The 15,847-nt window shown below is 39.9% G+C and overlaps 1 protein-coding gene across 12 annotated transcripts in view; it reads left to right on the plus strand.

Moving 5' to 3' along the window:
• Positions 1–15,847, plus strand: part of zmynd8 (zinc finger, MYND-type containing 8) — a 161,471-nt gene that overhangs the window by 30,874 nt on the left and 114,750 nt on the right. For 10 of the 12 annotated variants that reach the window (XM_072556366.1, XM_072556362.1, XM_072556353.1 and 7 more), the window contains exon 1: positions 15,081–15,193. The exons of 1 other annotated variant lie outside the window; for it this stretch is intronic. In XM_072556366.1, coding sequence (XP_072412467.1) covers positions 15,180–15,193 — 14 coding nt within the window. In that variant the 5' untranslated portion in view covers positions 15,081–15,179. Of the gene's footprint in view, positions 1–15,080; positions 15,194–15,615; positions 15,635–15,847 lie in introns of those variants that run through there. One more of the 12 variants, XM_072556357.1, reaches the window with a different exon arrangement.

Consider the following 15,847-nt stretch of genomic DNA (forward strand, 5'->3'; position numbering starts at 1 on the left):
TCGTCCATGCAGACCAGTTATTCTAAATTCATCTCATCCCATTTGCCAGCATTTGGCCCATATCCCTTTAAATACTTCCTATTCATATACCCGTCCAGATGCCTTTGAAATTTTGTTATTGTATCAGCCTCCACCACTTCTTCTGGTAGCTCATTCCACACATGCACCACCCTCTGCGTGAAAACAAGTTGCCCCTTAGGTTTCTTATAAATCTTTCTCCTCCAACCTTTCTCCTCCTCTGCGCTCTAGTTTTGGACTTGCCCATCTTGGGGAGAAGACCTTGTCTATTCCCTCTATCTATGCCCCTCATGATTTTATAAACCTCTGTAAGGTCAGCCCTCAGCCTCCAGAGAAAACAGTCCCAGCCTATTCAGTCTCTCGCTATAGCTCAAATCCTCCAACCCTGGCAACATCCTTGTAAATCTTTTTTTAAAATTGGATGATTAGATTCCCTACAGTGTGGAAACAGGCCCTTCAGCCCAACCAGTCCACACTGACTCTCCAAAGAGCAACCCATCCAGACCCATTTCCCTCTGACGAATGCACTTAACACTACGGGCAATTTAGCATGGCCAATTCACCTGACCTTTGGGACTGTGGGAGGAAACTGGAGCACCCGGAGGAAACACTTAAAATTTTCACAACATCCATCCTATAGCAGGGTGACCAGAATTGCATGCAGTATTCCAAAGGTTGCCTAACCAATGTCCCGTACAGCTGCAACATGATCTCTCAGCTCCTCTTCTCAATGTACTCACCAGTAAGGGCAAGCATACCAACACCTTCTTCACTATCCTATCTATTTGCGACTCCACCTCCAAGGAACTGTGAACTTGCACCCCAAGGTCTCTTTGTTTAGCAACACTCCCCAGGACATCACCACAAAGTGTATAAGTCTTGCCCAGATTTGCCTTTCCAAAATGCAGTACCTCACATTTATCAAAATTAAACTTCATCTACCACTCTTTGGCCCATTGGTCTATCTGATCAAGGTCCCATTATAGTCTGAGGTAACTTTCTTCTGTGTCCACTAACACGTCCAATTTTAGTGTCATCTGCAAACTTACTACCCATACCTCCAATGTTCACATCCGGATAATTTATATAAATGACAAAAAGCAGTGAACCCAACATTGATCCTTGTGGCACACCACTGGTCACAGGTCGCCAATCTCAAAAACAATCCTTCACCACCACTCTACCTTCAAGTCAGTTTTGTGTCCAAATGGCTTGTTCTCTCCATATTCCATGTTACCCACCTTTATGCATTCTAAGATGCCCAGCACCACCATCTCTTTTATAGGGTCACTTTTCAAGATGTCGCTATTTATTTCCCCAATTTTCTATCTTCCATGTCCTTCTCCATAGTAAACACATAGAACAAAGAATAATACAGCACAGAACAGGCCCTTTGGCCCACGATGTTGTGCCGAACATTTGTCCTAGCTTAAGCACCTATCCTTGTACCTATCCAATTGCCGCTTAAAGGTCACCAATGATTCTGACTCTGTCACTCCCACAGGCAGCGCATTCCATGCCCCCACCACTCTCTGGGTAAAGAACCTACCCCTGACATTCCCTCTATACCTTCCACCCTTCACCTTAAATTTATGTCCCCTTGTAACACTCTGTTGTACCCGGGGAAAAAGTCTCTGACTGTCTACTCTATCTATTCCCCTGATCATCTGATAAACCTCTATCAAGTCACCCCTCATCCTTCGCCGTTCCAATGAGAAAAGGCCTAGCACTCTCAACCTATCCTCATATGACCTGTTCTCCATTCCAGGCAACATTCTGGTAAATCTCCTTTGCACCCTCTCCAAAGCTTCCACATCCTTCCTAAAATGAGGCGACCAGAACTGCACACAGTACTCCAAATGTGGCCTTACCAAGGTCCTATACACCTGCAACATCAACTCACGACTCTTGAATTCAATCCCTCTGCTAATGAACGCTAATACACCATAGGCCTTCTTACAAGCTCTATCCACCTGAGTGGCAACTTTCAAAGATCTATGAACACGACCCCAAGATCCCTCTGCTCCTCCACCTTACTAAGAGCCCTACCATTAAACCTGTATTCCGCATTCTTATTTGCCCTTCCAAAATGGACAACCTCACACTTGACAGGGTTGAACTCCATCTACCACTCCTCAGCCCAACTCTGCATCATATCTTTGCAGCCGACAACAGCTCTCCTCACTATCCACAACTCCACCAATCTTCGTATCGTCTGCAAATTTACTGACCCACCCTTCGACTCCCTCTTCCAAGTCATTAATATAAATTACAAACAGCAGAGGACCCAGAACTGATCCCTGCGGAACTCCACTTGTAACTGGGCTCCAGGCTGAATATTTACCATCTACCACCACTCTCTGACTTCGACCGGTTAGCCAGTTCTCTATCCAACTGGCCAAATTTCCCACTATCCCATGCCTCCTGACTTTCGCATAAGCCTACCATGGGGAACCTTATCAAATGCCTTACTAAAATCCATGTACACTACATCCACTGCTCTACCCTCATCCATATGCTTGGTCACCTCCTCAAAGAATTCAATAAGACTTGTAAGGCAAGACCTACCCCTCACAAATCCGTGCTGGCTGTCCCTAATCAAGCAGTGTCTTTCCAAATACTCATAAATCCTATCCCTCAGTACCCTTTCCATTAGTTTGCCTTCCACCGAAGTAAGACTAACTGGCCTGTAATTCCCAGGTTATCCCTATTCCCTTTTTTGAACGGGGCACAACATTCGCCACTCTCCAGTCCCCTGGCACCACCCCCATTGACAGTGAAGATGAAAAGATCATTGCCAATGGTTCTGCAATTTCCACTCTTGCTTCCCACGTAATCCTAGGATATATCCCGACAGGCCCAGGGGACTTGTCTGTCATCAAGTTTTTCAAAATGCCAAACACATCTTCCTTACTAACAACTATCTCCTCTAGCTTACCGGTCTGTTTCATACTCTCCTCTTCAACAATACGGTCCCTCTCATTTGTAAGTACTGAAGAAAAGTACTCATTCAAGACCTCTCCTATCTCTTCCAACTCAATACACAGTCTCCCACTACTGTCTTTGATCGGATCTACCCTTGTTCTCATCATTCTCATGTTTCTCACATATGCATAAAAGGCCTTGGGGCCTTGATCCTATCCGCCAAAGATTTTTCATGCCCTCTCTTAGCTCTCCTAATCCCTTTCTTCAGCTCCCTCCTAGCTATCCTGTATCCCTCCAACGCTCTGTCTGAACCTTGTTTCCTCAACCTTAAGGGAGCCTCCTTCTTCCTCCTTACAAGACATTCAACCTACCTCGTCAACCAAGGTTCCCTCACAAGACCATGTCTTTCCTGCCTGACAGGTACATACATATCAAGGACATGTCGTATCTGTTCCTTGAAAAAGTTCCACATTTCAACGACATCCTTCCCTGACAGCCTACGCTCCCAACTTATGCTCCTCAGATCCTGTCTTACAGCATCATATTTACCCTTCCCCCAACTGTAAAACCTACCCTGTTGCACCCACCTATCTCTCTCCATAACCAAGGTGAAAGTCACAGAATTGTGGTTACCATCACCAACATGTTCACCCACTAACAAGCCCATCACTTGTCCCGGTTCGTTACCAAGTACCAAATCCAATATGGCCTCCCCTCTGGTCGAACAATCTACATACTGAGTTAGAAAAGCTTCCTGGACACACTGCACAAACACTGCCCCGTCCAATCTACTTGATTTAAAGAGCTTTCAATCAATATTTGGGAAGTTGAAATCACCCATGACTACTACCCTGTGGCTTCTGCCAAAATCTGTTTCCAAAATCTGTTTCCTAATCTGTTTCTCCACATCTTTGCTGCTATTGGGGGGCCTATAGTAAACACCCAACAAGATGACTGCTCCTTTCCTATTTCTGACTTCAGCCCATACTACTTCCAAAGGCAGATCCCCCTCGAACTGCCTTTCTGCAGCCGTTATACTATTTCTAATTAGCAACGCCACCCCCCCTCCTTTTTTACCACCTCCCCTAATCTTACTGAAACATCTGTAACCAGGAACCTCCAACAACCATTCCTATCCCTCTTCTATCCACGTTTCCGTGATGGCCACAACATCGTAGTCCCAAGTACCGATCCACGCCTTAAATTCACCCACCTTATTTCTGATACTTCTTGCGTTGAAGTATACACACTTGAGCCCATCTCTGTGTCTGCAAGTATTCCCTGTCAGTGCTACCTTCTCCACAGCCTCCCTACATTCTTGGACATCCTGAAAAACAGCTAACCTAACTGATGCAAAATAATCGTTTAGTATCTCCCCCATCTCCTGCAGTTCCTCACATCAGTGACCTTGCTGATCTGTAAGGGGTCCTATCCTCTCCCCAGTTACCCTTTTGTCCTTAATATATTTGTAGAATCCCCTTGGATTCTCCTTAACCCTATTTGCCAAAGCTATCTGCGTTTGCTGTCCTGATTTCCCTCTTAAGTGTACTCCTGCTGCCTTTCTCCTCTTCTAGGGATTCATTCAATCTCTGCTGTATGTACTTGACAAATACTTTCTTCTTTTTCTTGACCAAAACCTCAATTTCTCTTGTCATTTCTAGCATTCCCTACGCCTACCAGACTTGTTCTTCACCGTGACAGGAACATGCTGTCTCTGGACTCTTATCTCATTCTTGAAGGCTTCCCATTTTCCAGCCATCCCTTTATCTATGAATATCCACACCCAATTACTTTTGAAAGCTTTTGCCTAATACCATAAAAATTAGCGTTCCTCCAGGTTAGAACTTTAACGTTTATGTCTAGTCCATTCTTTTCCATCGCTAGTTTAAAACTAATAGAATTATGATCATTGGCCCCAAAGTGCCCCCCACCCCCAACCTCACTGACACTTCAGTCCCCTGCCCTGCCTTATTTCCCAAGAGTAGATCAAGTTTTGCACTTTCTCTAGTAGGTACATCCACATACTGAATTAGAAAATTTTCTTGTACACACTTAACAAATTCCTCTTCATCCAAGCCCTTAACACTATGATAGTCCCAGGCTACATTTGGAAAGTTGAAATCCTCAACCATAACCACAGTTTTCATCTCATAGATAACTAAGATCTCCTTATAAATTTGATTCTCAATTTCCTGCTGACTATTTCAGGTCTATAGTGAATCCCAATAAGGTGATCATCTCTTTCTTATTTCTCAGATCCAGCCAAATAACTTCTCTGAATATATTATCAGGAATATCCTCCAAAAGTACAGCCATAATTTGGAGATGCCAGTGTTGGACTGGGGTGTACAAAGTTAAAAATCACACAAGACCAGGTTACAGTCCAACAGGTTTAATTGGAAGCACTAGCTTTCAGAGCACCTGATGAAGGAGCGGCACTCTGAAAGCTCGTGCTTCCAATTAAACCTGTTGGACTATAACCTGGTCTTGTGTGATTTTTAACTTTGTACAGCCATAATGTTATCCCTAATCAAAATTTCCACTCCTCCACCTCTCTTGACCCCCACACACTTTCTATTCTTCCAACAGTATCTATACTCTGGAACATTAAGCTGCTTGTCCTGTAGTCCAGAACTGTACACCATACTCCAAAGATGGCTTCACCAATGTTCTGTCCAACCTCACCTCCTGTACTCAATGGTCTGAGCAATGAAGGCAAGTGTGCCAAACACCATGTTAACCACCCGGTCTACCTCACATGTAACTTTCAAAGAACTATATACCAGAACCCCGAGGTCTCTGTTTGACAATACTACCCAGGTGCCTACAATTAACTGTACAAGTCTTGCCCTTATTTGTTTTACCAAAATGCAATAGCTTGCATTTATCCATATCAAACTCCATCTACCACTCCTCAGGCCATTGGTCCATTTGATCAAGATCCCCTTGTAATCTTTGATAATCTTCTTCACTGTTAACTACAGAGGAACCTCGATTATCTGGCATTTAATTATCCAAATATTGGACTATGTGGCAAGATCGCAAGGTCCTGATGCTTGGCTAAACTATGTTAACCGGCATTTGATTATCATGAATTTTATTAACCGAACAAAATACTCCTCACCCGTGTCCTTCGGAGGTCCCTCTGTGTACCACCAATTTTGAGGTCATCCATAAACTTCATAATGATACCTCCTAAGTTCTTATCCAAATTGTTTATATAAATGACAAATAAAAGTGGACCCAGCACTGATCCCTGTGGAACATTGCTCAGAGTCATAGAATCATAGAGATGTACAGCATGGAAACAGACCCTTCAGTCCAACCTGTCCATGCCGACCAGAACTTGTCACAGGTCTTCTTCCTCTTCTCTTTCCCTCTCACAGTGGCCTTTAGCTATGCTGGTGTCCTTAAAAAGGTTCAAAGGGGTCCAAGAGATTAGTCTGCTATCCTGTTTTATACTTTTTTGGGTGGTTTTGTGGAACTTTATATAGTTCTGACCAATCAGGGAGACTCGCTTAACAGTTTGAAACATTCTCAATCATTTGAGTGGTTTGCGACCGTCTGTTTTTTTGTGTAGCAGGACCATGTGCCTTTCTGTCTGGGCCCTCCTTTGTTTGGTGGATAAATTATTGGGGATAACTGTTACTATTTTGCATTATGCTATTGTCATTAGCACCTGTCTGCTAGGTTTGCACTGGGTTTTGTGTCTAATTTTTGTGACTTCAGACCTTTACTTGGGCTACATACCCAACATTCCTTGTTGTTTGGCCAAGTTAGCAATCTGTGTTTTAGCAGCCAGGATGCTGCTACACAAACATTCAGAGTATTGGAATTACTCTTTATTTCACATTCACCTCCATTCCCAACCCCAACAGTGCCTTAAAATCCTTGCTCAAGGATCACATTATCTCTCAATCTCAACAACAGGCTCCATACCATATTGAAATCACATTCTGCATATTGAAATCATTCAAAGTCTGCATTTGAACTTATTTAATCTAATTTTACTGTCATGATGAATGGTGCCACAAGCTGTTCCCTTGGGTGAACATTCACTGATTTATATCCCGACAGGTTACTTTGAATGTAGTTACTGAAAGCAATTTAAATAAATAAATATGTTGTTTTGTACTTAGTAGCATCTTATGTTACCAGAGGAAACCTACTTGCTACAAAAGTAATCAACACTGCACCAATTTTGATACCTGGTACATCCTAATGAAGATAGTTAACAATACAGAACTAATCCGACTTCCGTCCATGCCAAATATCCAAACAGGTGTACTACCCTCAAGAGTTGAACTATGATAAAGAAGAGCAGAAGCCTTATCCAATTTTATCTTTGATCATGCAGGGACAGTGAAAATAATGGTAGCAACATGGGGCTAGAGGGAGAAGAGTAAGAGGAGACTTCTGGAACACGTAAACACCTGTTAAGCTAAATGACTGGTTTCTATTTTGTAAATACTTTGTAACTCTAGCTCACATGATCAGTTAAGATGTAGAGGTGTGGTGTTGGACTGGGGTGGACAAAGTTAAAAATCACACAACACTAGGTTATAGACCAATGGATTTATTTGAAAGTACTAACTTTCAGAGCACTGCTCCTTCATCAGGTAGCTTTGGAGCAAGTTCATAAGACACATGTTTAGAGCAAAAGATTAGTATCATGGAACTGAAACAATATATTGAACAAACCTAGATTGCTGTCAAGTCTTTCATCTTTTAGAATGGTTTGCAAGTTTTGGTTCATTACGGTTCAGGTATTCCATGATCTACTAAGTCAGCAAAGAGTAGAAATTTATTCCAGCACTTCTCATGTCTATGGTGCAGCTAGCTTAAAATGATTGAGCATTTTGAGAACACATTTCTTACATTCATAACAGGTGAGTTAGATCATAGTTCTTCACTAATGCTGAGAATCTGTTTATGATCAGCTATAAATACGATGTTGAAAGTAGGAACAGGAGTAAGCAATTCATTCCTTTGAGGCTGTTTGACCATTCAAGGTCATGGCTGATCTGTACCTTCACTGTCTCGCTTTGCAGCTCTAAAATCTGTAATTAATCATTTTTAAAAACTCAATCTTGAAATTTTCAAATAATCCAGGATCTACAGCCTCTTAGGTAACCGAGTTTCAAATTTTCCACTAATATTTGTGTTGCAAAAATGCTTCCTGTTTTCACTACCAGTTGGTTGAGTTCTGATTTTAAGATTACCCCTTTGCTGTTCTGGATTCACTCACCAGAGGAAATGCCTTGGTGGGAAGGTGGTGGGTGGGGAGGGTGGCTGACTGCAGGTTCTGTTATGCATTTTGTGCACATTCCACATAAACAGACTTTTTTCTCAAATTTAAAATAAAGCTTGCCATATTTTACTCCCTTTATTACTTGGTTTTTAATATCTTCCTCCTGTGCTAAAAATGCTGAACCCTTAAAGTGAAAAAATGATCCACGTTGTAGAATAAATCCCAATGTAAACGAACGTTCCCTTAGCAACCACAGTGCTGCCAATGGATGTGTTAAGCATTCAAGACCTAAACAAATGTGAAAATGGTTTCTCTTGTTAGTTGTCATGGGAACAGCTACAGAAGAAATATTTTAAAAATCATGCATTGTCTAATTTATTCATAAATTTAATAGCACCACATCGTCTGTGCATTGCATAATGTGTGTTCATGATAAATTACCCTTTCTTATACTTGCACTTAATAAACATGGCACTGTGGCCAGAGGGCCATGGTTTGAATGCTGGCATGGTTTATTCAGCCTTTCATATATTAATGTAGATAAAAAGATTTCAATATATTATAATGTGTGGAAGAATAGGAAATGGCAGAACTATGTAAGTGCTTTATATTCTGCAAAATTTAATTGTTTGACCACTGGTCTTTGTTAATAGTAAAATGTGGGGTTAACATTAGCTTGTTCCATCAACTGAAAGTTAATCATTTCTATTCGAGACATGATAATAAAGAAAGTAGAATGGGTGTCAATTGCTATAACAGCCTTGTGACTTTGGACCTGATTTTAATTTTGGTGCAATTTTCGATGGTTTGAAAAGTTTGAGAATTTCTGGCCTTGTTATAATTTTGTTGAATTTTCCACTGATTTGACAGGAAATGCTTCCATTTCTGGGTGCATTTGAGATCAATGAGAAGTGATTCAAAATGGAAATTTGGCTCTTAAAGCTAATTTATGATTTAATCCATTTGTAAAAAAATTATCCTTATGCTAACACTAGTTAGGCCTCAGGTTGAATATTATGTCCAGTTCTGGGTATTATACACTTCAGGAAAGATGTCAAGGACTCCGAAAGGAACAGAAAAGATTTACAAGAATTATACCAAGATGAATGGCTTCAGTTTGGGATTGGGACTGTTTCTTCTTTTACCAGATTAAATCTTGCAAACATTCACCTTAAAGTATTTGTTTTAATTTTAGATGATCACAAAACTTGTTAAGTTAATACATATCACTCTTCACAGTGGACAATGAGCATAAAATATTGCAGAAGGGTGGACATTTGTGAATTTAATGCAGATTAAGAAATCATGACAGAAGTAGTGTCAGAACGAAGATAGAGAAATTTCAAACCTATTGAAATACTATGAGGATGAAAGAAAGAGGATTAATAATTTTCTAAATGTTTCTCGATTCAGAGTTGTGCACGATGGAATTTTGCAAAGGCCATTCTTTTACTTATGCAAGGAAGGAGGGAGAAACCAATTAGGTAACAGCAAACACCTCAGTTACTAAAATGGGTGATGTTGTGGTATTTAAAAAGTAAGCAGTAATGTCAAAGCAGAAAATGCATTATATAAAACTGAGCTATAAATGAGATTCTTGCCATTTTCATTGTGTCAGGGAACATGCCTTGGAAGTGCACCCTCAATTAGTGGGACACTTCATTCATGGATTTAAATCTCACAGTGAAACAGGGCCTGTTTTAAATTCAGCACTTGGAGGCTGGCATTCCCAGGGCTTGGGAAAATCAGCAGAAAAAGGAGCCTAACATTGCATGTTCCAGACATCGATGCATTTTATAGCACCACTTATGGATCAGGAAGAGCAGACCTTGTTGTTTGGCCAATCAAAATGTCTCTTTACCCAGCTGTTGCCTATCCCCATGACAAACTTTACCTTTTCAATTGTGATTCTTTTGCTTTCCCCCACTATATTTTTAAATACTCTCTTTTCACACTTCTATCTGAGGCTCTCTTCCTTCCCACCGCCAACTCCTGTTTGCTCATTTCAACCCTCTTGAGTTGCCACTCTCTTCCTCTGTCCTGATCAAGTCTTGATCTGTAGCTCCTCCCCCAATTGCCAGAGGCCGTCCTCAAGGGATACCAGCTGCAGCCTCCTTGAGCTGTTTTTTCACTTGCAGATGACGGTTAGTATGTCAACTTGGCAAGCTGTTGGGCGGGAACTTAAAAAAGAGATCATTAGATCATGTTGCTAAATTCAGCAGCTTTTCTCTGAGCTACAACAGTTCTGCTCAGTGTCCCAGCCTACCCATATGTGTAGGGATCTTGGTTAATGAGAACTTGAACAAATATCAACTGATCGGATATGATGTAGATTTGTGAAATTCGTAAAATTTTTGAGTCAGTAGGCAAGTGATCGTGGACATCACCTATATGGACATTCAGATGGCATTTTAAGAGGTTCTCATAAAAACAGTATAAGCAAAGATCAGAGCACATAATACCTAAAATCATAATTTGTTGATAGTTCTGTTACATTTGTTTTCCTCATTCTTATTTATTTCTCATGTTTTTGCATAATAGGTATGGTTTTCTGATTCTTAGAATGATTGCCAAAATTTAAATGAGTACAGCAGCAAGCTTTTCAAGATATGGAAATTTTGAAGGTTACTTATTACATGCGTGTTCGACAAGTTTACAAATGTGACATCTTACTCACCTGTCTCACACATGAGGAGTAGAAGACAAATTAATAAGGTTACAATATTTGATTATTCCAAATCCCTTTTATGGCAGACCTGTAGTTTCTCAGATGAGTTGCTACATTTGTTGAAATGAAGGTTTTATAAACCAGAGGATCGTCACTAAACTGTGATGCTTATTATCATAGAATTTCCAGGAGTTGGTTCTCAGGTGAATTTGAAGTTAGAATTTGGGTATTGGTGGTGGAAGGTGGGAGCTGGGTCTTTCTTCCACTTTCAAGGTTTTGCTGTTTGTTACCTGAGGTTCTTAGTTGACATACAGTTGATTGAATGGCTTCCTTTATTTGTGCAAATCAGCTTTGTGCTGCTTTATATAAAAAAAAAGAAATTATGGCTGTTTCATTGTGCTACTTTTTTTAAAATCCAAAGTTCTTTTCCAAATAAGGTGATGAGATCATTTTTACATTCTGCATTGTGGCTGTTGCACCTTCGGGGAATGGGATAGGGTCTTTGTCCCTGAATGACCCATTTAATTTGCAATTGCCTTTTTGAATTTGTTTTAGAGAAAGGCATTAAGTCACTGTTAGTCTTGAAAATTCCTTTATTCCCCTTTTAAGACATAGGAGTGTTTCAAACCACAAAAGAAGTCAGATGGTCATTGGCAACTCATCTTTTTGGAGCCTTAAAATATAAAACTTAGATTGAGGGTCTGAATATATTGGGGTATGACAAGTTACAGAGACAGCAGTGATAAAAGTTTTGAATTGTAAATAATGGAATGTGATAAGTGGTATTCTCTATTGGTTTTTACCCAGGCTTCTGCTTTTCACAGTATATATTTACAGCCCTCAGATGAAGGAACAAAATATGTACATTAAAATTTGCAGATGCCACTAAGTTAGGGACAGGCTGAGTTATGTCTCAAGGGAGTTTGGAAGTCGAAAATGAGAGAGTTGTGCTGATTTGATCTGGAAGAGTGTGTTCCGCACTGGGCACTAAACCTCTGTTAGGATATATTGACCTTGGAACTGCTACAGTGCTGATGCACCAGAATTTTACCAGGATTTGAAGGTTTAACTCACAAAGACAGATTATATAAAGTTGGCTGGTATTCTTTTGAGATTAGTAGTCTGAAATGTAGTCTAAATTCAAATGATAAATATAGAAAAACTATTTCCTCTGATGGGTGCATACAGAAAACTAAGGAAGTACATTTAAGTATTAAATCAGGAATTTATTTTCCACAGAAGTGGAAATCTGACACTTTTTCCCCCACCTAATGGCTATAAATTTTGGTCAGTAAGATTATTAATGCATATGTCAATAAGGCATGGGCTTAAATTTGCCAATGATATAACTGAATGTGCTAGACTTAAGGAAGCAAATTGTCCACTTATGTTTCTCTGAAAAATTTGGATTAAAAGAATGTTTTACTCTTATATAGAATTTACTGTTCTCAAATGGCCCTTTTGACCTAACTGAATCTATGTTGTGGCTTTAGCTCATTCATCCTCATAATTTCAACATTGTAAGTCAAACACCTTCCAATTACAGCACCCTGTTATTTCTTAACTGGAACTGTGTTCTGACCTCAACCAGTATCTAAGACAATCGACCATTCTCCAGGGGTGTGATTTTCCCATCCTGGGAGGTATCAAGAGAGTGACAGGTGAGAAGGGGGAATAATAACGGGCGTTCACCCAGAGAGAAACTCACCCCCCACTTTGGTACCTCAGCAGTTATGGAGAACTTCTCGACTTGCCAACAATTTAGGCCCTTATGTGGTCATTTAATGGCTACTTAAAGGTTCCAACCCATAACCTCCCCAATCAATTACTCCTGATGGAAAACTGTAGTGACTGCTTGGCAGATTAGAAGGGCCTCCAATTAATTTTATATGGGACAAAGGGGATCCCCCACTCCCGCCTTGTGAATTGCTACCCTACAACAAGAAAAAACCAAATACCCATTTTCTTATCATTGGATTCCCTGAGGAGTAGGCCTTAACTTTAGGACCCAGAAGCTGCCAGTTCTGTTGCCTCACAGTTTTTGGCAATCCAAGTCACCACTGAGGTGGCCTGTAATTGGTTGAGATACTCACCCTAACTTAGATTAGCTGGTATCTAGCTGGAAAGGGAAAAAGGAAGCAAGCCATTAGAACTGGATAAAGGTCTGGGTACTGGTTCCTGGAGCATGAATTCGCCATTTAAGAATCAGAGTAAAGTATGATTGTTGCTGGAAATTTTTGGTCATTCTGAGTTGAATTGGTAACAAAAGTACAGAATAGGCATTGTTGTTTTCAATTTATTTGTTAAAATAAATGTGTTAAAACTTCAAATCTTATAAAACTTGAAACTGTGGCCTTTCTAGTCAGTTACTAGAAAATTGAATATCATTTTCAAAATTATCAGTTTTGACAGGAATTATAATATAGAGAAGACATTGCCACTTGGAGGAAAAGGAGGATTGAGAGCCATAAATCTAAGATAGTTATGAATAATTTGAATAAGGAACTTTGAGGCAATTTCTAAATTCAGACACTTTCTAAATTGTCTGAATCTAGAACTTGTATCATGTGAGGAGGTTTAGGTAGGGTGATCAGGTGTTCTGGTTTCACCAGATGAGTCTTGTTTTTTCACTGTGTCCTGGTACCACAACAATTTTCTAAAAATAGTTATAAAATCCTGGTATTTGCCTTTTCCTTTTATGTCAAATATAATCTGGGCTGGGGAAAGAAAACTTATCTGAAGTTTTGCTATGATTGCTGTAAACACCAATCACAGTGCAATGCATGCAGCTGACCGATATCCCACCCTTCCCATCTCTCCGCTGTCCCCGTATCATCTCCAAGGGTATTGTCACAACTTTTTGATGCTGGCAGCTAGTTGGTTACCTTTTAAAAGGTGTACAAAATAATTCTCAACTTATGCTAAATGTTCTGTCAACACGTAACCCTTCCCCTTCAACTGCCCCGCTGTGAGATTTCTACCATTCTGCAAACAGTGTTGATGCATTCCCAGAAAGTCATAGATAAACATGAGAGAAAGAAATATGTTGCTAATGTGAGCTGAAGTAGTGGGTGAATGTTCAGGTGGAGTGAAGGAAAAAAACAGTAAAACTGGTGAATGATGCATCATGTTTTGTATACTTCAGATCACTGCACCAGTCTGACCAGTATGTTCATTTTCAAATATCACTGATTTCTTACAATTTTTCCCCTGACTTGGTGTTGTAAATTATATATAACTCTATGTAATTCCTTGGTGCATTTGAAACTATTTTTACTCTAGCTATAGTAAGAGGCACCAGCTGCAATAACATAATGCCATTTTGCAATTTCATAATCCTTTCTCAACACTTTGTCTAGTTCTGCATTATGGATTACCTTCGTTCCCATGAATCCACATTGGCTTTTTAATTTTACAACACCTTCACCTAAAAGATTTCATGTTTAAAATCCTGTTAGTCTCATTTACTCCCTATTACGAAAAGCCCCTGAATGCTGTTTTCATTTAACTTTGGTTTCTTGCACATTACCCTCCTTTTCGCCCACTTTGAGTTTTCAGCACCTTTGCTCCTGAATTATGACTCTCACCACCACATCTCTCAGGCCTTTTCCTTTTAAGGTCTCCATACATTCAACAAAGCTTCTGGGTAGTTTTATTTCCTCCTTTGGCTCAGCTTCCTATAGCGCTTCACTGAAGCAGTTCGAGGTGGCTTTTATATGTTCACAAGCTAAATAAATTCAATTTGTTGTTCAATGAAGTTGTAATTTTGTTTGAAACCTATTTTTAAATTTCAGTCATGTAACTGGAGATTATGGGCTTTTTTTTTGGCTATAACACTTGTGGAACCCCAATCATTAGACCAGCACAGGGAGACCGTTTTATTGAGATGCATGCAGTGGCTGTCAATTTACATTCAGGGAAAAGGGCAACAAGGAAATTTGTTGTAAATGTACTGATAGTGCAACAAGGTAGGCTATTCAGTAATTATCCTAGCTGTTTAGAACTGAGTAATTGTTTGATATTTGGTTTCTTTGATATCTTTCCTCTCTGCTGCTGAAACTGAGCCAAGCTTTGAATTCAAATTCTTTTCACAGAATGGCTTCTGTCTGCAAATGCTCTGCAGAAGTAACCATTCAGGAAGTGTTCTAGCCAATCAGCTTCAGCTTTATATGGTGGTAAATTAAAGTGTCCAATTGCAGTACAGGTACTTTCGAGACTGACAGATCATCAAGCTTATGTTTCAAGCCCTTCTCTGAGTGCTGAGTTACTGTCCACCATGTTTTTTTAAGTATTGACTTAACTCTGTGTTACAGTACAATGCAACCACAGAGGTAAGTACTAAGCAGTTTCTTTAATGTACTTTTAAAGTGTTAAAGGTTATTTGCATGTACTTCTATCATGTTTCTGGTTGAAAAAAACAGTAAACCAAGGACTTTCAGCAGTTGCAATGTTAGTTTTTACTTTTTGCTTCCCTTGGTCACATGTTGCTGCCATCCTGTTTAGCAGTGATTCTATTTAAAGTATGATCTGCTGTATTTTAGGTATATTCCTTAAGAAGGGAGAATTCACTTTAGGTTCATAGTGTTCTGATCCTCACTAATCAATTATAGTGGCCTAGCTTCACTTTAACAGAAGGTGCTTGCCCTATTGTGTAGCTGAGTCACATGCCTGTTGGTGGGCAAATAGAAGAAGCAGGCTCCTGCCCTACAGGGAGTCATTTCAGACATTAGCTAGTTTGAATTGCAAACAAGATCATCATCGTCACTAAGAAGGTAGGATACAGATTGCCATTGTCACAGAATTAAAAGCAAATCTGATTTTGTAAACATAATTGAGTATCCCTTTTTAACATTGCAAAACACAAAGCAAATTGCATAGGGGAGAGATGGCTAAGTGAGTGTAGAAAATAATTTATGTTGTGTAAATTTGAGACTAAATCATAAAATGATTATAGTGTAATATATAATAAAGCCCACAACAAGGCG

The sequence above is a fragment of the Chiloscyllium punctatum genome, chromosome 37 (genome assembly GCF_047496795.1).
Source record: "Chiloscyllium punctatum isolate Juve2018m chromosome 37, sChiPun1.3, whole genome shotgun sequence".
In the NCBI taxonomy this organism is placed as follows: Eukaryota; Metazoa; Chordata; class Chondrichthyes; order Orectolobiformes; family Hemiscylliidae; genus Chiloscyllium; species Chiloscyllium punctatum.